The 23,968-nt window shown below is 43.6% G+C and overlaps 1 protein-coding gene across 1 annotated transcript in view; it reads right to left on the minus strand.

The window, feature by feature from the left end:
* The window catches only part of LOC138674856 (olfactory receptor 2D2-like), a 157,633-nt gene that overhangs the window by 95,087 nt on the left and 38,578 nt on the right, over positions 1–23,968 (minus strand). The window contains exon 3 of the mRNA XM_069762674.1: positions 23,278–23,484. Within this exon, the coding sequence (XP_069618775.1) occupies positions 23,278–23,484 (207 nt within the window). The remainder of the gene's footprint in view (positions 1–23,277; positions 23,485–23,968) is intronic.

Here is a 23,968-nt window from a genome sequence, read left to right on the forward strand (position 1 = left end):
TTCATAAAAACTGATTAGATTGGTTTGACAGGAGCGATTTCTCATAAACCCATGCTGATATGGAGTTAAACAGTTATTCTCATTGAGATAATCCAGAATAACATCCCTCAGAAACCCTTCAAATATTTTACCAACAATAGAGGTTAGACTTACTGGCCTATAATTTCCAGGTTCACTTTTAGAGCCCTTTTTGAATATTGGCACCACATTTGCTATGCGCCAATCCTGCGGAACAGACCCTGTCGCTATAGAGTCCCTAAAAATAAGAAATAATGGTTTATCTATTACATTACTTAGTTCTCTTAATACTCGTGGGTGTATGGCATCCGGACCCGGAGATTTATCTATTTTAATCTTATTTAGCCGGTTTCGCACCTCTTCTTGGGTTAGATTGGTGACCCTTAATATAGGGTTTTCATTGTTTCTTGGGATTTCACCTAGCATTTCATTTTCCACCGTGAATACCGTGGAGAAGAAGGTGTTTAATATGTTAGCTTTTTCCTCGTCATCTACAACGTAGCGTGGTACAGCGTAGTCCATCAGGGCTTTGAAAGCTTCGCTTTCAACTAACCGGTAGGGCATCATCTCTAACGAGATTAGTCTAGCTATGTGGGCGTTCAAACCCTGTGTACGCGGATGCGAGGCTAGGTACTTCCTTTTTCTAACCATAGTCTCATGTAGGGTGAGCTGGACTGGAGAGCTGGAGATCGTGGAACTAGCGGGGGTGCCGGTGGACATGGCAGACTGAGAGACGGTGGGAAATGGTATTGTTGCCGCCGGTGCCCTAGATGCAGTGTTTCCTACTACGAAACTGGTGATTCCCTGACCCTGACTGCTTTGGCCTGGCAAAGAAACCTGCACAGATACTGCAGGTGGTGCGGAAAATGGTGGCCCTACACTGCCGGAAGGGATGTTGTGTTGATGACTAGCTTCATTGGCCGAGGGTGCTACAACCTTAAGGGACGTTTGGTAGTTAGTCCAAGCTTGCAAATGCATGGTGGTTAAATGTCTATGCATGCAACTTGTATTGAGACTTTTCAGATTCTGCCCTCTGCTTAAGGTAGTTGAACATTTTTGACAGATGACTTTGCGCTGATCAATTGGATGTTGTTTAAAAAAATGCCAGACTGCACTCTTTCTAGCATCGGATACCTTTTCAGGCATTGCAGACTGAGCTTTAACCGGATGGCCACGCTGTCCTCCAACAGGTTTTGGCTTTGCCACACGTTTTGGGCAAGATACGGGCCCGGCAGATGGAACCTGTTGCGATGTTGATGCCTGCTGTGGCCCCTCCTCCTCTGCTTCAGAACTGCTGCTGCCTGCACCCTGTTCCCCCAATGGCTGCCAATCGGGGTCAAGAACTGGGTCATCTATTACCTCTTCTTGTAGCTCGTGTGCAACTTCGTCTGTGTCACCGTGTCGGTCGGTGGTATAGCGTTCGTGATGGGGCAACATAGTCTCATCAGGGTCTGATTCTTGATCATTACCCTGCGAGGGCAATGTTGTGGTCTGAGTCAAAGGACCAGCATAGTAGTCTGGCTGTGGCTGTGCATCAGTGCACTCCATGTCAGATTCAACTTGTAATGGGCATGGACTGTTAACTGCTTCACTTTCTAAGCCAGGGATGGTATGTGTAAAGAGCTCCATGGAGTAACCCGTTGTGTTGCCTGCTGCATTCTTCTCTGTTGTTGTTTTTGCTGAAGAGGACAAGGAAGCGACTTGTCCCTGACCGTGAACATCCACTAACGACGCGCTGCTATTACATTTACCAGTTTCACGAGAGGAGGCAAAAGAGCTAGAGGCTGAGTCAGCAAGATAAGCCAAAACTTGCTCTTGCTGCTCCGGCTTTAAAAGCGGTTTTCCTACTCCCAGAAAAGGGAGCGTTCGAGGCCTTGTGTAGCCAGACGACGAACCTGGCTCCACAGCTCCAGACTTAGGTGCAATATTTTTTTTCCCACGACCACCTGATGCTCCACCACTACCACTACCCTCATTACCAGCTGACAATGAACGCCCCCGGCCACGACCTCTCCCACCAGACTTCCTCATTGATTTAAAAATGTAACCAAACTAACGGTATTTGTTGCTGTCACACAACTTACACGGTGAGCTATAACTTCAGTATGATTTAGCTACCCCTTTACAGGTGGGTGAGACCGCAAGGAAAATCAGGCACAATGTTACACACTCTGTTTTTGGTGGCAACAAATGAGAGAGATGCCACACACGCAGGACTGTCACTGAAGCACAAATGTAAATATTAATCTCCCACTGATTTGATTTTTTTTTTTTTTTTTCAGGGAGACTTTAGAAAAAAAAATAATAGAATAAAATGATTTTTTCAGGAAGAATTTAGAAACCAAATAAAATAAAATGATTTCTTCAGGGAGAATTTAGAAAACAAATAAAGCAAAAAATAGGCTTTCTATGGCCCACTGAGTGAGAGATGACGCACACAGGAGTCAGGAGTGGCACACAAGCCCAGAGGCCAATATTTATCTCCCACTGATTGATGTAGTGATTTTTTCAGGTAGATTTTGGAACCCAAATCAAGCTAAAAAAATAATAGGCTTTCTATGGCCCACAATTGGAGAGAGAGAGAGAGATGGCACACCCAGGAGTCAAGACTGGCACACAAGCAGAAAGGGCAATATTAATCTCCCACTGATTTGATTTTTTTTTTTTTCAGGGAGACTTTAGAAAAAAAAAATATTAAAAAAAATTGATTTTTTCAGGAAGAATTTAGAAACCAAATAAAATAAAATGATTTTTTCAGGGAGAATTTAGAAAACAAATAAAACAAAAAATAGGCTTTCTATGGCCCACTGAGTGAGAGATGATGCACACAGGAGTCAGGAGTGGCACACAAGCCCGGAGGCCAATATTTATCTCCCACTGATTGATTTAGTGATTTTTTCAGGTAGATTTTGGAACCCAAATCAAGCAAAAAAAATGATAGGCTTTCTATGGCCCACAATTGGAGAGAGAGAGAGAGAGATGGCACACCCAGGAGTCAAGACTGGCACACAAGCAGAAAGGGCAATATTAATCTCCCACTGATTTGATTTTTTTTTTTTTTTCATGGAGACTTTAGAAAAAAAAAATAATAAAAAAAAATGATTTTTTCAGGAAGAATTTAGAAACCAAATAAAATAAAATGATTTCTTCAGGGAGAATTTAGAAAACAAATAAAACAAAAAATAGGCTTTCTATGGCCCACTGAGTGAGAGATGATGCACACAGGAGTCAGGAGTGGCACACAAGCCCAGAGGCCAATATTTATCTCCCACTGATTGATTTAGTGATTTTTTCAGGTAGATTTTGGAACCCAAATCAAGCAAAAAAAATAATAGGCTTTCTATGGCCCACAATTGGAGAGAGAGAGAGAGAGATGGCACACCCAGGAGTCAAGACTGGCACACAAGCAGAAAGGGCAATATTAATCTCCCACTGATTTGATTTTTTTTTTTTTTTCAGGGAGACTTTAGAAAAAAAAAATAATAAAAAAAAATGATTTTTTCAGGAAGAATTTAGAAACCAAATAAAATAAAATGATTTTTTCAGGGAGAATTTAGAAAACAAATAAAACAAAAAATAGGCTTTCTATGGCCCACTGAGTGAGAGATGACGCACACAGGAGTCAGGAGTGCCACACAAGACCAGAGGCCAATATTGTTCTCCCAATGATTGATGTAGTGATTTTTTCAGGTAGATTTTGGAACCCAAATCAAGCTAAAAAAAAATAGGCTTTCTATGGCCCACAATTGGAGAGAGAGAGAGAGAGAGAGATGGCACACCCAGGAGTCAAGACTGGCACACAAGCAGAAAGGGCAATATTAATCTCCCACTGATTTGATTTTTTTTTTCAGGGAGACTTTAGAAAAAGAAATAATAAAAAAAAAATGATTTTTTCAGGAAGAATTTAGAAACCAAAGAAAATAAAATGATTTTTTCAGGGAGAATTTAGAAAACAAATAAAACAAAAAATAGGCTTTCTATGGCCCACTGAGTGAGAGATGACGCACACAGGAGTCAGGAGTGGCACACAAGCCCAGAGGCCAATATTTATCTCCCACTGATTGATTTAGTGATTTTTTCAGGTAGATTTTGGAACCCAAATCAAGCAAAAAAAATAATAGGCTTTCTATGGCCCACAATTGGAGAGAGAAAGAGAGAGATGGCACACCCAGGAGTCAAGACTGGCACACAAGCAAAAAGGGCAATATTAATCTCCCACTGATTTAGATTTTTTTTTTTTTTTTCAGGGAGACTTTAGAAAAAAAAATAATTAAAAAAAATGATTTTTTCAGGAAGAATTTAGAAACCAAATAAAATAAAATGATTTTTTCAGGGAGAATTTAGAAAACAAATAAAACAAAAAATAGGCTTTCTATGGCCCACTGAGTGAGAGATGACGCACACAGGAGTCAGGAGTGGCACACAAGCCCAGAGGCCAATATTGGTTTCCCAATGATTGATGTAGTGATTTTTTCAGGTAGATTTTGGAACCCAAATCAAGCTAAAAAAATAATAGGCTTTCTATGGCCCACAATTGGAGAAAGAGAGAGAGATGGCACACCCAGGAGTCAAGACTGGCACACAAGCAGAAAGGGCAATATTAATCTCCCACTGATTTGATTTTTTTTTTTTTTTCAGGGAGACTTTAGAACAAAAAAAATAATAAAAAAAAAATGATTTTTTTTCAGGAAGAATTTAGAAACCAAATAAAATAAAATGATTTTTTCAGGGAGAATTTAGAAAACAAATAAAACAAAAAATAGGCTTTGTAGGGCCCACTGAGTGAGAGATGACGCACACAGGAGTCAGGAGTGGCACACAAGCCCAGAGGCCAATATTGTTCTCCCAATGATTGATTTATTGATTTTTTCAGGTAGAATTTAGAACCCAAATCAACCCAAAAAATAAATAGGCTTTCTATGGCCCACTATTTGTGAGAGAGATGGCACGCTCAGGACTGGCACACAAGCCCAGAGGCCAATATTAATCTCCCACTTATTTTTTTTTTTTTTTTTCAGGGAAAATTTATAAACCCAATTAAAAAAATAATAAATAGGCTTTCTATTGCCCACTATCTGAGAGAGAGAGATGGCACGCTTAGGACTGGCACACAAGCCCAAAGGCCAATATTAATCTCCCTTTTTTTTTTCAGGGAGAATTTATAAAACCAAAAAAAAAAAAATAAATAGGCTTTCTATGGCCCACTATTTGTGAGAGAGATGGCACGCTCAGGACTGGCACACAAGCCCAGAGGCCAATATTAATCTCCCACTTTTTTTTTTTTTTTTTCAGGGAAAATTTATAAACCCAATTAAAAAAATAATAAATAGGCTTTCTATGGCCCACTATCTGAGAGAGAGAGATGGCACGCTTAGGACTGGCACACAAGCCCAAAGGCCAATATTAATCTCCCACTGATTGATGTAGTGATTTTTTCAGGTAGATTTTAGAACCCAAATCAAGCAAAAAAATAAATAGGCTTTCTATGGCCCACTGAGTGAGAGATGGCACAGACAGGGATGGCACTCTAGCAGAAATGCCAATCTTAATCTCCCACAAAAAAGAAAAACAGGGACTGTCCTTCAATTACTATCTCCCTGCAGTAATCTCAGCCAGGTATGGCAGGCAGCAATAAGGAGTGGACTGATGTACAAATTAAATAAAAAGTGTGGACAAACAAACAAGATAGCTGTGCAGAAAGGAAGGAAAAAGGGGATTTGTGCTTTGAAAAAAGCAGTTGGTTTGCACAGCGGCGTACACACAGCAATGCAGCTATCAGGGAGCCTTCTAGAACAGCCCAATGAGCTACAGCGCTGAGGAAAAAAAAAATGTAGCTTCCACTGTCCCTGCACACCGAAGGTGGTGTTGGACAGTGCAAATCGCTACAGCACAAGCGGTTTGGTGGTTAATGGACCCTGCCTAACGCTATCCCTGCTTCTGACGAAGCGGCAGCAACCTCTCCCTAAGCTCAGATCAGCAGCAGTAACATGGCGGTCGGCGGGAACGCCCCTTTATAGCACCTGTGACGCCGCAGACAGCAAGCCAATCACTGCAATGCCCTTCTCTAAGATGGTGGGGACCAGGACCTATGTCATCACGCTGCCCACACTCTGCGTTTACCTTCATTGGCTGAGAAATGGCGCTTTTCGCGTCATTGAAACGCGACTTTGGCGCGAAAGTCGCGTACCGCATGGCCGACCCCACACAGGGGTCGGATCGGGTTTCATGAAACTTTTGAAAATTAACGACCCGTTTCGCTCAACCCTAGCAGCAGGGTTTATACCTGCACGGTGGACCTCGGACTGCGAACGCACCTAGTTTCATATCATCTATACTTGGTGCATTCCGCCAGTCCCTAACACAGCCTTCCTTCCTAAGAATGAGCGCCTGAAGGACCTTCGATGACGTCGCAGCTTGTGATTGGTCGTGTGAGCGGTCACATGGCATACATGGCATCATGCGACCAATCACAAGCCGCGACGTCATCTAAGGTTCTTCAGGCGCTGATTCTTAGGAAGGAAGGCTGCCGGTAAAAACCAGGGCGCGTCCGAGGGTGAGTACATACCTATTAGGAATATACTCACTCTCGGACGCGCCCTTGGAAGCTTCCTTCCTAAGAATTAGCGCCTGAAGGACCTTAGATGATGTCGCGGCTTGTGATTGGTTGCGTGACCGCCCATTTGACCGCTCACGAGATGAATCACAAGCCGCGACATCATCGAGGGCCCTTCAGGCGCTCATTCTTAGGAAGAAAGGCTGCCGGTGAGAACCAGGGTGCGTCCGTGAGTGAGTATATCAATTTTTTTTTATTTTTATTCTTTATTTTACACTTAAATATGAATTCCGATACCGTTTCCCGATATCTTAAACATATCGGAACTCGGTATCGGAATTCCGATTCCAGATCAGAAGATCGCCGACCTCATGGCCGACCCCACACAGGGGTCGGGTCGGCCGACCCCACACAGGGGTCGGGTCGGCCGACTTTGCCAAAAGTCGGCGACTTCTGAATCTGGCCGACCCGTTTCGCTCAACCCTACTGGCTACCATTCCCTCAGTGTATCCAGTTCAAATTACTAATACTGACCTACAAAGCCATCCATAACCTGTTTCCTCCATATATCTCTGAACTAATCTCCCAGTATCTTCCCTCACGTAATCTCTGGTCCTCCCAAGACCTCCTACTCTCCTCCACACTTATTCGCTCCTCATCCAACCACCTCCAGGACTTCTCCCGAATATCCCCCGTCCTCTGGAATTCTTTGCCCCAACACATCCGACTATCAACCACATTCGGATTCCTCAGATGGAACCTGAAAACCCATCTCTTCAGGAAAGCCCACAGCCTGCAATGACCCCGCTGCCGCCTCATCACTACCGAAGCTACCGCCTCACCAACACCAGAGCTCCTGCAACCCTCAACCTACTGTCTCCTTTCCCATAATCCTGTAGAATGTAAAGGTACCTTCACACTAAACGATATCGCTAGCGATCCGTGACGTTGCAGCGTCCTCGCTAGCGATATCGTTCAGTTTGACATGCAGCAGCGATCAGAATCCTGCTGTGATGTCGTTGGTCGGGGCTAGAAGGCCAGAACTTTCTTTGGTCGCTGGATCTCCCGCTGACATCGCTGAATCGGCGTGTGTGACACCGATTCAGCGATGTCTTCGCTGGTAACCAGGGTAAACATCGGGTTACTAAGCGCAGGGCCGCGCTTAGTAACCCAATGTTTACCCTGGATACCATCCTAAAAGTAAAAAAAACAAATGCTTCATACTTACCTTCCGCTGTCTGTCCTCCGGCGCTGTGCTTTCCTGCACTCACTGTGAGCACAGCGGCCGGAAAGCAGAGCGGTGACGTCACCGCTCTGCTTTCCGGCCGCTGTGCTCACAGCCAGTACAGAGAAGCACAGCGCCGGGGACAGACAGCGGAAGGTAAGTATGAAGCATTTGGTTTTTTTACTTTTAGGATGGTAACCAGGGTAAACATCGGGTTACTAAGTGCGGCCCTGCGCTTAGTAACCCGATGTTTACCCTGGTTATCGGCATCGTTGGTCGCTGGAGAGCGGTCTGTGTGACAGCTCTCCAGCGACCAAACAGCGACGCTGCAGCGATCCAGATCGTTGTCTGGATCGCTGCAGCGTTGTTTAGTGTGAAGGTACCTTAAGCCCCCAAGGGCAGGGTCCTCGCCCCTCTGTATCAGTCTGGCATTGTTAGTTTGTTTACGAACAGAAGAAGGAGCATAGAGAAACGTTTGTTAGCTTTGGCAGTAAGTCGTTGGTAATTTTGGATAGGATGAATTCAGTGGAATGGTTGGGACGGAAGCCAGAATGACAGTTGTCCAAGTAGATTAGATGAGAGGTGGGAGAAAAGTATGGTGTGGTCATGCTTTTCAGGGAGCATGGAAGCAATCAGGAGTTCTGATATAGGTTGCTAACTGGATTTAGAGGTTGAGTTGAGGTATGTTTTTTTCAGGATAGGCTAACTGTGGCATAGTGTAAAAACAACCAGGGGCACTGCACTCAATCTCAGATCTTTGCAGCAAATCATAGGACAATACCATCCTTTTTGTCCAGTTTGAAACAATTTATAGAAAAGATTTATATTTGCGCTAAAAGACCAGAAAATACAAAGTCCCCAACAAGTGTAAAAAATGATGGGATCTAACAGTTGACAAAGTTTATACACTACTGTAAAATGAGTGTAGGGGTAATGGTAAAGCAGAAAAGGTCCTTACGATGTGCAGATGCTGTTACTTATGCACAGTTTAATATTCAAAAGAAGTATAGCTTTTTCACCAAAGGCTTCAACAGAACAGAATGAATTACTTTATAGTGTGGCACCGTCCTGGCCGGTAACAGACGCCCCTATTAGTTTATGCCAAGCTGCCGCGTGCAGGCAGTATCAGCAAAAGAACGGCATGCAGCCAGCAAGGTGCAGGACCTTGCATGACGTTACGGTCATTTGATACCTCACATGACTGGCTATGGAGCGCCCAAGGGACCACAAACCACAAAGTGGATTGTTTGAATGGTAAAATATTCCTGTGAATATGTTTTCTTCGAGTGCTGCTCTGCAACCCCCTTCAAAAACTATGACAAGGAGCTGGATGATTTCCTCGATACACATAACATCATAGGTTATAATTAAATTAGTGATTAAATGTACAACTAGTGGAGAAAGGATGAACTTGATGGACCTACTTTCAGATTATAGGACGCACCCCAAATTTTGAGGAGAAAAATAGGATTTTTTTTAAGAAAATGTTGATGCTTCTTAAAATCCATGCATCTTATTGTTTACAGGGGGAGGTGGCTGCTGGGAAGCGGGGTCCAAGAGTCGCTGCTGGAGGAGGCAGGAGTGGGGTGATGTTGCTGGCTGCAGGCTGGGAGGAAGGGATGTTCAATGTGCAGGGCGCTGCTACAGGTGTCCGATGCTGCGGGAGTGTCTGGTGCTGTAGGTGTGTCCAGCGGTGCTACAAGGGTCTCTAGTGCTGGTACAGGGGTCTCTGCGGCTTCGGGGACTCTGCAGATATTTTGTAAATGCCAGAGCCCCCGCAGTTCTGAGGTTTCCTGTGTGGTGTACTCCGGGAAAATGGCCGCCAGAGGGTGGCGCATGGACAGATGGAGATCTCATCATCAAGATCTCAGAAGAATAGATCTCAGCACTGAAATATCATCTCCCAAGATCTTGATGCTGAGATCTCCATCTGCGCATGCGCCACCCCCTCGGAGGCCATTTTCCCGGAGCCCACTGCACAGGATACCCTGGAACTGCGGGGGCTCTGGCCTTTCACAAAATGTCAGTAGAGTCTCCCTGCAGCACCACCGGAAACCCCAGCTGCACTGATGGGGACCCCTGCAGCACCGCCGGATACCCCAGTAGCACCCACTCATCCCAGCCTGCAGCAGCGGTGCCCCCAAATTTTGGGGGAAAATGGGCATCTATTAATCCGTAAAGTAAAGTTGTTATTTCTTCAACCTCTTTAATTATGTAACTATGGCATTATGGAAAATGGTGGAGCGATCTGCATTGCTGAGTGAAGATAGGGTGGATAGCAGTAGAGTAGAGTGTCTAGGTGTGTGTGATTTCTGAGAGGGTATGCATGATGTTGAACTTGGGGGGCAGGCAGACTACACAGGGAAGAGAATGTAAGTAGATAGAGGTCAAATAGAGAGAGAGGCGATGTAGAGAGATTAGATAGAAGCAACATGCAAGTAAAGAAAAGGTATGATGTATGTCCATCTGAGGGGGTCTTAGAGAACCACTGAGATGCAATTAATCTGGTAGACTGGGACAATGTCCTCAGAACTACGAATACAGATAATAAATGGGAAATGTTTAAGAACTGTTGTGAGAGGCAATTCAGTATCACAATGGACATGGAGGTCAGAGCACATACAGTGATCTGACAATAACCCAAAATAATAGAACGAGCTCTGAGACGTGGGAACTCTGCAGACCGCAATCCCTGATCCTCTCCAAACAACTAGAGGCAGCCGTGGATTGCGCCTAACGCTACCTATGCAACTCGGCACAGCCTGAGAAACTAACTAGCCTGAAGATAGAAAAAATAAGCCTACCTTGCCTCAGAGAAATACCCCAAAGGAAAAGGCAGCCCCCCACATATAATGACTGTGAATAAGATGAAAAGACAAACGTAGGGATGAAATAGATTCAGCAAAGTGAGGCCCGATATTCTAGACAGAACGAGGATAGGAAAGATAACTTTGCGGTCTACACAAAACCCTAAAGAAAACCACGCAAAGGAGCTAAAAGACCCTCCGTACCGAACTAACGGCACGGAGGTACACCCTTTGCGTCCCAGAGCTTCCAGCAAAACAAATAGACAAGCTGGACAGAAAAAATAACAACAAATAGCAAAGAAGCACTTAGCTATGCAGAGCAGCAGGCCACAGGAATGATCCAGAGAAACACAAGTCCAACACTGGAACATTGACAGGAAGCATGAATCAAAGCATTAGGTGGGGTTAAGTAGAGAAGCACCTAACGACCTCACCAGATCACCTGAGGGAGGAAACTCAGAAGCAGCAGTACCAGTTTCCTCCACAAACGGAAGCTCCCAGAGAGAATCAGCCGAAGTACCACTTGTGAACTTGTGACCACAGGAGGGAGCTCTGCCACAGAATTCACAACAAAGAACATCCTAAATAGGCACTGTGTGTTAGGGCTGGCGTAACGCACCGAATAAATATAAAGATAACAAAAGGTGCATTCGCAGCCCGGCGTCCAGCATGCAGAAATGGAACCTGCTGCTTGGTAATGGCGGCACTATATGGCGATACTACGCAGGACTAAACTCGAGTTCTGTCAACCGGTATGAACTGATGCGGACTCTGTTGCTTCACAGAGACGCACAGAAACTAAAGAAACACTATGCCCTGTTAGCAGTTACAGAGTGCAGCAGATGGATGCTAGTGGGATCCCTGAAATTAACCCCCACTATGCTGGTGATTGATCCTGCTCTGACCCTTGGTGGCTTTTGAGCCCGTGCCTAAGGACGCCCTGAGTCAGATGCTGAGATCAAGGGGGAGTTCCCACCCTACACTGACTGGTGGTCAGGACTAAATAAAGATTTCTGCACAGAGTGCATACAGTGCCGCTCTGGTGGATGCCACTAACCACCCTTACAAGGGTTAGGAAAGCGCTCTAATTGCGCACGGCGCTGCACTGGTGGTCGCTGCTTGCTAGGCGTAGTAAGGATCATGCACTTGTGTTATGGTTAGCACTGTCAGGCGCTAGGTAGCTCCAACATTCGCGAACATTCAACAACTCTAGGAATGGGAATGATTAAGGAGCAATCACCAGAACAGGCATACAACCACACACACATGATTACAGGTTTATATAAGTGCATGGCTGAGTGGTCATGTGGGCCTTTTTTAGATGTAGCCTTCCAGGACCTTCCCAGTGGTCTAATCGGAGGTGCTATAGGAGCTGAGCATGTGACATCCGACCTCCAATGAGAGGTCGTCCCACAGGCATGCTCAGTAGATGAAAAGCAGGACTTAGTCCCTGGAATGTCTGCTCATCGCTGATCAATGCTGGTTACAAAGGCTGAACATGGTGCGGCAGCTGTAACCAGCCGCACAGTATCAGCTTGCGCCAGATGCTGGGACTGACGTCTCTGCTGAGCAGACTCCACTGCAGCTGGGGAAGAATGGGAGACCGCAGAGAACATGGTTCGAGATTCCCCCTGTGCAGCGGCTGGAACTCGACACCTAACACTGTGTAAGCCCCTTAAAAAATTGTGAGGAAAGAATGGTTGTAGATGACGAGAAAAAGCTAATATATTACACGCACTCTTCTCCATGGTATTCACGGTGGAAAATGAAACACCAAGAGACGAAGAAAACCCTTTATTAAAGGTCACCAATCTAACCCAAGAACTGGTGTGAAACCGGCTAAATAAGATTAAAATAGAGAAATCTCCGGATCCAGATGGCATACACCCACAAGTACTAAGATAACTAAGTAATGTAATAGATAAACCATTATTTCTTATATTTAAGGACTCTATAGCGATGGGGTCTGTTCCACAAAACTGGTGCATAGCAAATGTGGTACCAATATTCAAAAAGGGCTGTAAAAGTGAACCTGGAAATTGTAGGCCAGCTGGTAAGTCTAAACTCTATTGTTGGTAAAATGCTTGAAGGATTTCTGAGGAATGTTATTCTGGATAATCTCATTGAGAATAGCTGTTTAACTTCATATCAGCATGGGTTTATGAGGAATTGCTCCTGTCTAACGTTAGGTCTGCAGACAGGTTCATATCACTGCCACAACATGAAAATGTGGGATACGGCAGGCTGTATGTCTTTCAGCAAAATAAAATATTCATTTTTTTTATAATTCGCATTAGGTCTGCAGACAGGTTCATATCACCACCACAGCATGAAAATGTAGGATACTTTGGGCTGTATCTCATTCAGCAAAAGAAAGTATTCTATTTTTTTCTAATGCGCGTTATGTCTGCAGACAGATTCATATCACCGCCACAACATGAAAATGTGGGATACGGCAGGCTGTATCCCTTCAGCAAAAGAAAATATTCGACTTTTTTATGTGCCTTAGGTCTGCATACAGTTTCATATCACCACAGCAAGAAACAACAAGGTGGAATAAAGCAGGTTTTTTCACATTTAGTTATTGAAAAAATATTATTTAGAATGCTATACTTGAGCATGGAGCACGATAGAAGCAGTGCACAACATACCTGTAGTACATGTGCCCTGATGGCTTTGTCTGTAAACCTCCGAATTGCTCCCCCCAAAAAAAATTCTGGAAGCTACATTTTACAGCCAGATTGGACACTATCTAGCTGCACTATCTCATTGATATACAACTGCTTAACTAACTAGCTAAAATCTTGCTGTTAACAACAGCAGCATCAGGAGCAGACTCTCTGCGCTGTTACAGTGTCAAAATGGTGCAATAACAAGATGTCCACTATTTATATGGAGATAATAATAATAATAATAATAATAATTTTTATTTATATAGCGCCAACATATTCCGCAGCGCTTTACAAATTATAGAGGGGACTTGTACATACAATAGACATTACAGCATAACAGAAATACAGTTCAAAACAGATATCAAGAGGAGTGAGGGCCCTGCTCGTAAGCTTACAAACTATGAGGAAAAGGGGAGACACGAGAGGTGGATGGTAACAATTGCTATAGTTATTCGGACCAGCCATAGTGTAAGGCTTGGGTGTTCATGTAAAGCTGCATGAACCAGTTAATTAATTTTTTTTTTTTTTTTTAATATAGGCCACACAGGGATCGTTAGGTTAATGCATTGAGGCGGTAGGCCAGTCTGAACAAATGAGTTTTTAGGGCACGCTTAAAACTGTGGGGATTGGGGATTAATCGTATTATCCTAGGTAGTGCATTCCAAAGAATCGGCGCAGCACGTGTAAAGTCTTGGAGACGGGAGTGGGAGGTTCTGATTATTGAGGATGCTAACCTGAGGTCATCAGCGGAGCGGAGGGCACGGGTAGGGTGGTAGACTGAGACCAGAGAGGAGATGTAGGGTGGTGCTGAGCCATGGAGTGCTTTGTGGATGAGGGTAGTAGTTTTGTACTGGATTCTTGAGTGGATGGGTAACCAGTGTAATGACTGGCACAAGGTAGAGGCATCGGTGTAACGGTTGGTGAGGAATATGATCCTGGCAGCAGCATTCAGGACAGATTGGAGCGGGGAGAGTTTGGTAAGAGGGAGGCCGATTAGTAGAGAGTTACAATAGTCCAGACGAGAATGAATAAGTGAAACAGTAAGAGTTTTTGCAGAGTCGAAAGTAAGAAAAGGGCGAATTCTAGAAATGTTTTTGAGATGCAGGTAAGAAGAGCGAGCCAGTGATCGGATGTGGGGGGTGAATGAAAGGTCAGAATCAAGGATGACCCCAAGGCAGCGGGCATGTTGCTTTGGAGTAATGGTGGAACCGCAAACGGAGATGGCAATGTCAGGCAAAGGTAGGTTAGTAGAGGGAGAGAACACGAGGAGTTCAGTTTTTGACAGGTTTAGTTTCAGATAGAGGGAGGACATGATGCTAGAGACAGCGGTAAGACAATCACTGGTGTTTTCTAATAAGGCAGGCGTGAGATCAGGAGAAGAAGTGTATAGTTGGGTGTCGTCAGCATAGAGATGGTACTGGAAGCCAAATCTACTGATTGTTTGTCCAATAGGGGCAGTATACAAAGAGAAGAGGAGGGGGCCTAGGACTGATCCTTGAGGAACCCCAACAGTAAGGGGAAGGTGAGAGGAGGAGGAACCAGCGAAACATACAGTGAAGGATCGGTCAGAGAGATAGGAGGAGAACCAGGAGAGAACGGTGTCCTTGAGGCCGATGGAGCGGAGCATAGTGAGGAGGAGCTGATGATCCATAGTATCAAATGCTGCAGAGAGATCCAAGAGAATTAGCATGGAGTAGTGACCATTAGATTTAGCTGTTAGTAGGTCATTAGAGACTTTAGTGAGGGCAGTTTCAGTAGAGTGTAAAGAGCGGAAACCAGATTGAAGAGGGTCGAGAAGAGAGTTATCTGAGAGATAGCGGGTAAGACGGGAGTGGACCAGGCGTTCGAGGAGTTTAGAGATGAAGGGAAGATTAGAGACAGGTCTATAATTAGCGGCACAGTTTTGGTCGAGGGATGGTTTTTTAAGTAATGGATGTATGATGGCATGCTTAAATGAGGAGGGAAAAATACCGGAAGTGAGGGAAAGGTTGAATATTTTTGTTAGGTGAGAGGTGACAGCCGGGGAAAGGGACTGGAGGAAATGTGACGGAATGGGGTCACTGGTGCAAGTGGTCGGGCGAGAAGATGCAAGGAGCCTGCTTACTTCTTCTTCTGTAACTGGTTCAAAGTCAGAGAGTGAACTAGATGCAGTGGGGGAGGGAGGACAGTGCATGGTATGAAGAGATTGGGAGATGATTTCCTGTCGAATATGGTCAATTTTTTCTTTGAAGTAATTGGCCAGATTGTCAGCACGGAGATCCGTGGTTGGGGCCTGCGCTCTTGGGTTGAGTAGGGACTGGAACGTGTCAAAGAGACGTTTAGGGTTATTGGACAGGGAGGTGATGAGGGTGTTGAAGTAGGTTTGTTTGGAGAGGTGAAGGGCAGAATTGTATGTCTTTAGCATGAACTTATAATGGATGAAATCTTCGGGTAGATTAGATTTTCTCCACAGACGTTCTGCGCACCTGGAGCACCGCTGCAGGAAACGTGTTTGCAGCGTGTGCCACGGTTGTTGCCGTCTGTGCCGAGTTGTTTTATGTATAGGAGGAGCAGCTTCATCCAGGGCACTTTGCAGGGTTTCATTGTAATGCTTCAGAGCAGAATCAGGACATGAGATGGAGGAGATTGGGGCCAATGAGGACTGCAAGTTCTTCATAAGTTCCTGGGTGTTAATGGCCTGTATGTTTCTATAAGTGTGGAAAGTGGGGGTGACCTGAGCGGGATGGCAGTTCTTGATAGAGAATGAAAGAAGGTGGTGGTCAGAGAGTGGGAGAGGGGAGTTTGTGAAATCATCCACTGAGCAAAGCCGGGAGAAGACCAAGTCAAGGGAGTTTCCATCTTCATGTGTTGGCGAGTTAGTATGCTGCGAGAGGCCGAAAGAGGAGGTTAGAGCCAAAAGGTGAGAAGCAGATGGGGAGAGGGGAGAGGCAATAGGGATGTTGAAATCACCCATGATAAGGGTGGGGGTGTCACAGGAAAGAAAGTGTGGAAGCCAGGTGGCAAAGTGATCCAGGAACTGATGAGAGGGGCCGGGAGGACGATACACCACCGCCACTCGCATGGAGAAGGGGACGTAGAGTCTGACCACATGGACCTCAAAGGAAGGGAAGACAAGTGAGGGTACTTGGGGGATAACTTGGAAAGTACATTTTGGTGAAAGGAGCAGACCAACGCCTCCACCTGCTCTGTTGTCCGATCTTGGGGTATGAGAAAAGTGTAGTGCACCATATGAAAGAGCAGCAGCAGCAGTGGTGTCTGACTGCTGGATCCAGGTTTCAGTAAGAGCCAGGAGATTAAGAGAATTAGAAAGGAAGAAGTCATGAATGAAGGAGAGTTTATTACACACAGAGCGAGAATTCCAAAGGGCACAATTCAAAGAGACAGAAGGCATGCAGGGAATATTAATAAGGTTAGAGGGGTTTCTGGGTGTAGCAATTGGGAGGTTTGACTGGCTATAACATGGGGGGCCGGGGTTTGGAGATATGTCTCCAGCAACTAGGAGGAGGAGGATCGAAAGAGTGAGCAGATGGTTAAGTGATTTGTGAGAGCGTCTCTTGTGTTGGATGGTGGGACTGAATGGATCTGCGCTGCTAAGCAATGTGAACAGAGCATGAGTGCTATACATAGGAGAGGCAAGGACAGAGGGGCCGATATGGATGGAGTGTAAAGAGTTAATGCGAGGGCGGTGAATGTGAGTGAATGCAGCAGCCAGAATATAGAATATGCAAATAAATATGGTGAGTATTTGTGTTGTTTCAAGTGAATATGGATTAGATTTAGTTTTTCTTACCTGTCTCCTGCCCTGTCTAACTGCCATGTTATAACTGCCGAGTACTTAGAAAAAAAGTACTTTGAATAAAAATACACGAATACAAGTGCACGAATGCACCCCTGCATGAATGCTTCCCCAAGCTAAGTCTACATTTATAGAAGGCTAGCCCTTAGATCTTCCAATTTTTTTTTTTTTTTTTTTTTTTTTTTGTGTTAAAGCTCGTTAGCAATCAATCAAACTCAGTTGAGACAACAGGACACAATAAATGTAGTGATCAGATAAACAAATGTCCAGGTCTACATGGATCATAAAGCACTTTGAAACAGTTATGTGATCTCTCTGAGTAAGGACATGCAAAGTCAGATTAAATAGCTATAAACACAAAAAATGCATAATAGGATGACTAACATATATAGATATATGCAGGATTCAATGCCGAAGATGGAATGACTCAGATACCATTCAAGCTGCTTGCTGTCAGGGACTGGAGCAATAGACATGCAGGATATTTCAGCTCAGAGAATGAATGATCTGTTTACCATTCAAGCTGCTTGCTGTCAGGGACTGGAGCAATAGACATGCAGGATATTTCAGCTCAGAGAATGAATGATCTGTTTACCATTCAAGCTGCTTGCTGTCAGGGACTGGAGCAATAGACATGCAGGATATTTCAGCTCAGAGAATGAATGATCTGTTTACCATTCAAGCTGCTTGCTGTCAGGGACTGGAGCAATAGACATGCAGGATATTTCAGCTCAGAGAATGAATGATCTGTTTACCTGTATGAAGAGAGAAGAGATGCTTGATTATATTCTGCCATGTTATAACTGCCGAGTACTTAGAAAAAAAGTACTTTGAATAAAAATACACGAATACAAGTGCACGAATGCACCCCTGCATGAATGCTTCCCCAAGCTAAGTCTACATTTATAGAAGGCTAGCCCTTAGATCTTCCAATTTTTTTTTTTTTTTTTTTTTTTTTTTGTGTTAAAGCTCGTTAGCAATCAATCAAACTCAGTTGAGACAACAGGACACAATAAATGTAGTGATCAGATAAACAAATGTCCAGGTCTACATGGATCATAAAGCACTTTGAAACAGTTATGTGATCTCTCTGAGTAAGGACATGCAAAGTCAGATTAAATAGCTATAAACACAAAAAATGCATAATAGGATGACTAACATATATAGATATATGCAGGATTCAATGCCGAAGATGGAATGACTCAGATACCATTCAAGCTGCTTGCTGTCAGGGACTGGAGCAATAGACATGCAGGATATTTCAGCTCAGAGAATGAATGATCTGTTTACCATTCAAGCTGCTTGCTGTCAGGGACTGGAGCAATAGACATGCAGGATATTTCAGCTCAGAGAATGAATGATCTGTTTACCATTCAAGCTGCTTGCTGTCAGGGACTGGAGCAATAGACATGCAGGATATTTCAGCTCAGAGAATGAATGATCTGTTTACCTGTATGAAGAGAGAAGAGATGCTTGATTATATTCTGCCATGTTATAACTGCCGAGTACTTAGAAAAAAAGTACTTTGAATAAAAATACACGAATACAAGTGCACGAATGCACCCCTGCATGAATGCTTCCCCAAGCTAAGTCTACATTTATAGAAGGCTAGCCCTTAGATCTTCCAATTTTTTTTTTTTATTTTTTTTTGTGTTAAAGCTCGTTAGCAATCAATCAAACTCAGTTGAGACAACAGGACACAATAAATGTAGTGATCAGATAAACAAATGTCCAGGTCTACATGGATCATAAAGCACTTTGAAACAGTTATGTGATCTCTCTGAGTAAGGACATGCAAAGTCAGATTAAATAGCTATAAACACAAAAAATGCATAATAGGATGACTAACATATATAGATATATGCAGGATTCAATGCCGAAGATGGAATGACTCAGATACCATTCAAGCTGCTTGCTGTCAGGGACTGGAGCAATAGACATGCAGGATATTTCAGCTCAGAGAATGAATGATCTGTTTACCATTCAAGCTGCTTGCTGTCAGGGACTGGAGCAATAGACATGCAGGATATTTCAGCTCAGAGAATGAATGATCTGTTTACCATTCAAGCTGCTTGCTGTCAGGGACTGGAGCAATAGACATGCAGGATATTTCAGCTCAGAGAATGAATGATCTGTTTACCTGTATGAAGAGAGAAGAGATGCTTGATTATATTCTGCCATGTTATAACTGCCGAGTACTTAGAAAAAAAGTACTTTGAATAAAAATGCACGAATACAAGTGCACGAATGCACCCCTGCATGAATGCTTCCCCAAGCTAAGTCTACATTTATAGAAGGCTAGCCCTTAGATCTTCCAATTTTTTTTTTTTTTGTGTTAAAGCTCGTTAGCAATCAATCAAACTCAGTTGAGACAACAGGACACAATAAATGTAGTGATCAGATAAACAAATGTCCAGGTCTACATGGATCATAAAGCACTTTGAAACAGTTATGTGATCTCTCTGAGTAAGGACATGCAAAGTCAGATTAAATAGCTATAAACACAAAAAATGCATAATAGGATGACTAACATATATAGATATATGCAGGATTCAATGCCGAAGATGGAATGACTCAGATACCATTCAAGCTGCTTGCTGTCAGGGACTGGAGCAATAGACATGCAGGATATTTCAGCTCAGAGAATGAATGATCTGTTTACCTGTATGAAGAGAGAAGAGATGCTTGATTATATTCTGCCATGTTATAACTGCCGAGTACTTAGAAAAAAAGTACTTTGAATAAAAATACACGAATACAAGTGCACGAATGCACCCCTGCATGAATGCTTCCCCAAGCTAAGTCTACATTTATAGAAGGCTAGCCCTTAGATCTTCCAATTTTTTTTTTTTTTTTTTTTGTGTTAAAGCTCGTTAGCAATCAATCAAACTCAGTTGAGACAACAGGACACAATAAATGAAACCAGAACACATGAGCTGCGCGCACAGTGAACAAGCCCGTAGAGACATGTTCACACCACCAAGAGACTTGAAAACACAAAAAAGCACAGTAAAACCAAAAACACACTGTTGCAAAAAAATCACAGTGGACAGCAAGTGCTAGTATAAAGATGGAAAAAACAGGGTATTTGGTTGATACGGTTTTTGCAAAAAATGTATATTAAGCCGCTCTACCAAACGTCAAGGTATACCCATATCAGAGCAGTCCTAACTAATGTATGTAATCCCTATCTGATGTATTTAAAACCTGGTCATATGTACAATACCTGTATGAGCAGGATTCAGAAAAGGAATGTCCATGTGGACACGCTGGACAGAACGGCTCCTGTGCGCACAGCTCAAAAAAAGAGGGGTGGAGGCCTCCCCAGTCTTGTGGACACAAGAAAACAATTATATGAAACCAGAACACATGAGCTGCGCGCACAGTGAACAAGCCCGTAGAGACATGTTCACACCACCAAGAGACTTGAAAACACAAAAAAGCACAGTAAAACCAAAAACACACTGTTGCAAAAAAATCACAGTGGACAGCAAGTGCTAGTATAAAGATGGAAAAAACAGGGTATTTGGTTGATACGGTTTTTGCAAAAAATGTATATTAAGCCGCTCTACCAAACGTCAAGGTATACCCATATCAGAGCAGTCCTAACTAATGTATGTAATCCCTATCTGATGTATTTAAAACCTGGTCATATGTACAATACCTGTATGAGCAGGATTCAGAAAAGGAATGTCCATGTGGACACGCTGGACAGAACGGCTCCTGTGCGCACAGCTCAAAAAAAGAGGGGTGGAGGCCTCCCCAGTCTTGTGGACACAAGAAAACAATTATATGAAACCAGAACACATGAGCTGCGCGCACAGTGAACAAGCCCGTAGAGACATGTTCACACCACCAAGAGACTTGAAAACACAAAAAAGCACAGTAAAACCAAAAACACACTGTTGCAAAAAAATCACAGTGGACAGCAAGTGCTAGTATAAAGATGGAAAAAACAGGGTATTTGGTTGATACGGTTTTTGCAAAAAATGTATATTAAGCCGCTCTACCAAACGTCAAGGTATACCCATATCAGAGCAACAGTGTGTTTTTGGTTTTACTGTGCTTTTTTGTGTTTTCAGGACACAATAAATGTAGTGATCAGATAAACAAATGTCCAGGTCTACATGGATCATAAAGCACTTTGAAACAGTTATGTGATCTCTCTGAGTAAGGACATGCAAAGTCAGATTAAATAGCTATAAACACAAAAAATGCATAATAGGATGACTAACATATATAGATATATGCAGGATTCAATGCCGAAGATGGAATGACTCAGATACCATTCAAGCTGCTTGCTGTCAGGGACTGGAGCAATAGACATGCAGGATATTTCAGCTCAGAGAATGAATGATCTGTTTACCTGTATGAAGAGAGAAGAGATGCTTGATTATATTCTGCCATGTTATAACTGCCGAGTACTTAGAAAAAAAGTACTTTGAATAAAAATACACGAATACAAGTGCACGAATGCACCCCTGCATGAATGCTTCCCCAAGCTAAGTCTACATTTATAGAAGGCTAGCCCTTAGATCTTCCAATTTTTTTTTTTTTTTTTTTTTTTGTGTTAAAGCTCGTTAGCAATCAATCAAACTCAGTTGAGACAACAGGACACAATAAATGTAGTGATCAGATAAACAAATGTCCAGGTCTACATGGATCATAAAGCACTTTGAAACAGTTATGTGATCTCTCTGAGTAAGGACATGCAAAGTCAGATTAAATAGCTATAAACACAAAAAATGCATAATAGGATGACTAACATATATAGATATATGCAGGATTCAATGCCGAAGATGGAATGACTCAGATACCATTCAAGCTGCTTGCTGTCAGGGACTGGAGCAATAGACATGCAGGATATTTCAGCTCAGAGAATGAATGATCTGTTTACCATTCAAGCTGCTTGCTGTCAGGGACTGGAGCAATAGACATGCAGGATATTTCAGCTCAGAGAATGAATGATCTGTTTACCTGTATGAAGAGAGAAGAGATGCTTGATTATATTCTGCCATGTTATAACTGCCGAGTACTTAGAAAAAAAAGTACTTTGAATAAAAATACACGAATACAAGTGCACGAATGCACCCCTGCATGTGGACTTGTGATGGACATGTGATTTCAGCAGTCAATGACACAAGCCGGAGTGTCAGAACATTGTGGGTGTTTTCTGCACCCTGATTGGCTAGCCAGAATGTGCACACATAAAGTTAGGAAATAAAATGACAGCTGTGCTGTGCTTCCAAGAAAACCACGCCTCTGAGTTCTGCAAACCCCCTCCCTTCATCAAACACATGCCAAACACTTAGGAAACAACACCATTATTGTTGCTAAAATGCTGAAAATATTTTTGTTGCAATGCAAATATTTTCAGGCAAGAAGAAAAAGCAGGATGAGAGAGTCTTAAAGCAATATTTTACAATAAAAACAAGTTTTTCCATTTTTTGTAAGATCTATGTATATTAATAATGTATGGCAAACGTCTTTCAAATTATTCTGAATAAGCACCAAACAGCTATCAATGCCATGCAGGTTGCTTTGTCTAAAGAACAATCTTAGCTTCCTTTCTGCTCTACAAGCGGAAGGAATGAAAATGGAGGGTGAAATGAAACCGGGAGAAGAACAAGGACCATCTGGCCTGGCGAGAATTTAACTGCTGGGCTGTCTGCAAGTACACCAAATTTTTATGCTCTGTGAAGACTTGGATGGGAAAATGAGCTCCCTCCAAGAGATGTCTCCACTCCGAGAAAGCCAACTTCATGGCTAGCAACTCCCTGTTCCCGATGGAATAATTCCTCTCTGCTGGTGAGAAGGTCTTAGAAAAGAAGAAGCAAGGATGCTTCCGACCCTGAGCATCCTTTTGGAGGAGGACTGCTCCAGCAACAACAGATGAGGCATCCACCTCCATTATAAATGGCTTATCTACATCGGGGCAATGTAGGATGGGAGCGCTAGCGAAGTGTGCCTCTATGGAGTTAAAGGCCTTGGAGACCTCCTCAGACCACAATTTGGGATTTGCCCCCTTCTTGTTGAGGGCAACCAAGGGAGCTACCAAAGTTGAGAAGTGCGGAATGAACTAGCGATAATAATTAATGAACCCCATAAAGCGCTGCACCGCTTTAAGAGAATGGGGTTCTTGCCAGTCCATCACAGCCTGTACTTTGGCAGGATCCATAGCCAATCCCTGGGCGGAGATGATATACTAGGAATGGTAAGGATTCCTGCTCGAACATACACTTCTCCAACTTGGCATAGAGGAAGTTTGCCCGTAGGAGGTCGAAGACATTGCAAATATTTCTCCGGTGGGAGTCAATATCTGGAGAGTAGATGAGAATATCATCCAGATAGACTACGACCGAGGTGGAGATCATATCCCGGAAGATGTCGTTCTCAAAGTCTTGGAAAATTGGCTGGGGGATTACAGAGCCCGAAGGGCATCACCAGATATTCATAGTGCCCATCCCTGGTGTTAAAAGCCGTCTTCCATTCGTCCCCCTCACAGATGCGAATCAGGTTGTAAGCACCCCGCAGATCTAGTTTAGTAAATACCCTTGCTCCCCGAAGCCTATCGAAGAGCTCAGATATCAAGGGCAAAGGATACTTATTCTTAACGTTGATAGCGTTAAGACCCCTGTAGTCTATGCAGGGACGCAGTTCCCCATTCTTCTTCTGCACGATGAAGAACCCAATCCCAGCAAGTGACACTGACTTCCTGATGAACCCTCTTGTCAAAATCTCTTGAATGTATTGAGACATTGCCTCTGTCTCCGGGAGAGATAATGGATAGACTCGACCCCGGGGAGGCTCAGCACCAGGCAAGAGATCAATAGGACAGTCATAGGGGCGATGGGGTGGAAGGGTCTCCGCCGCCTTTTTGGAGAACACGTCTGCATA

This window comes from Ranitomeya imitator, chromosome 4 (genome assembly GCF_032444005.1).
Source record: "Ranitomeya imitator isolate aRanImi1 chromosome 4, aRanImi1.pri, whole genome shotgun sequence".
NCBI lineage: Eukaryota > Metazoa > Chordata > Amphibia > Anura > Dendrobatidae > Ranitomeya > Ranitomeya imitator.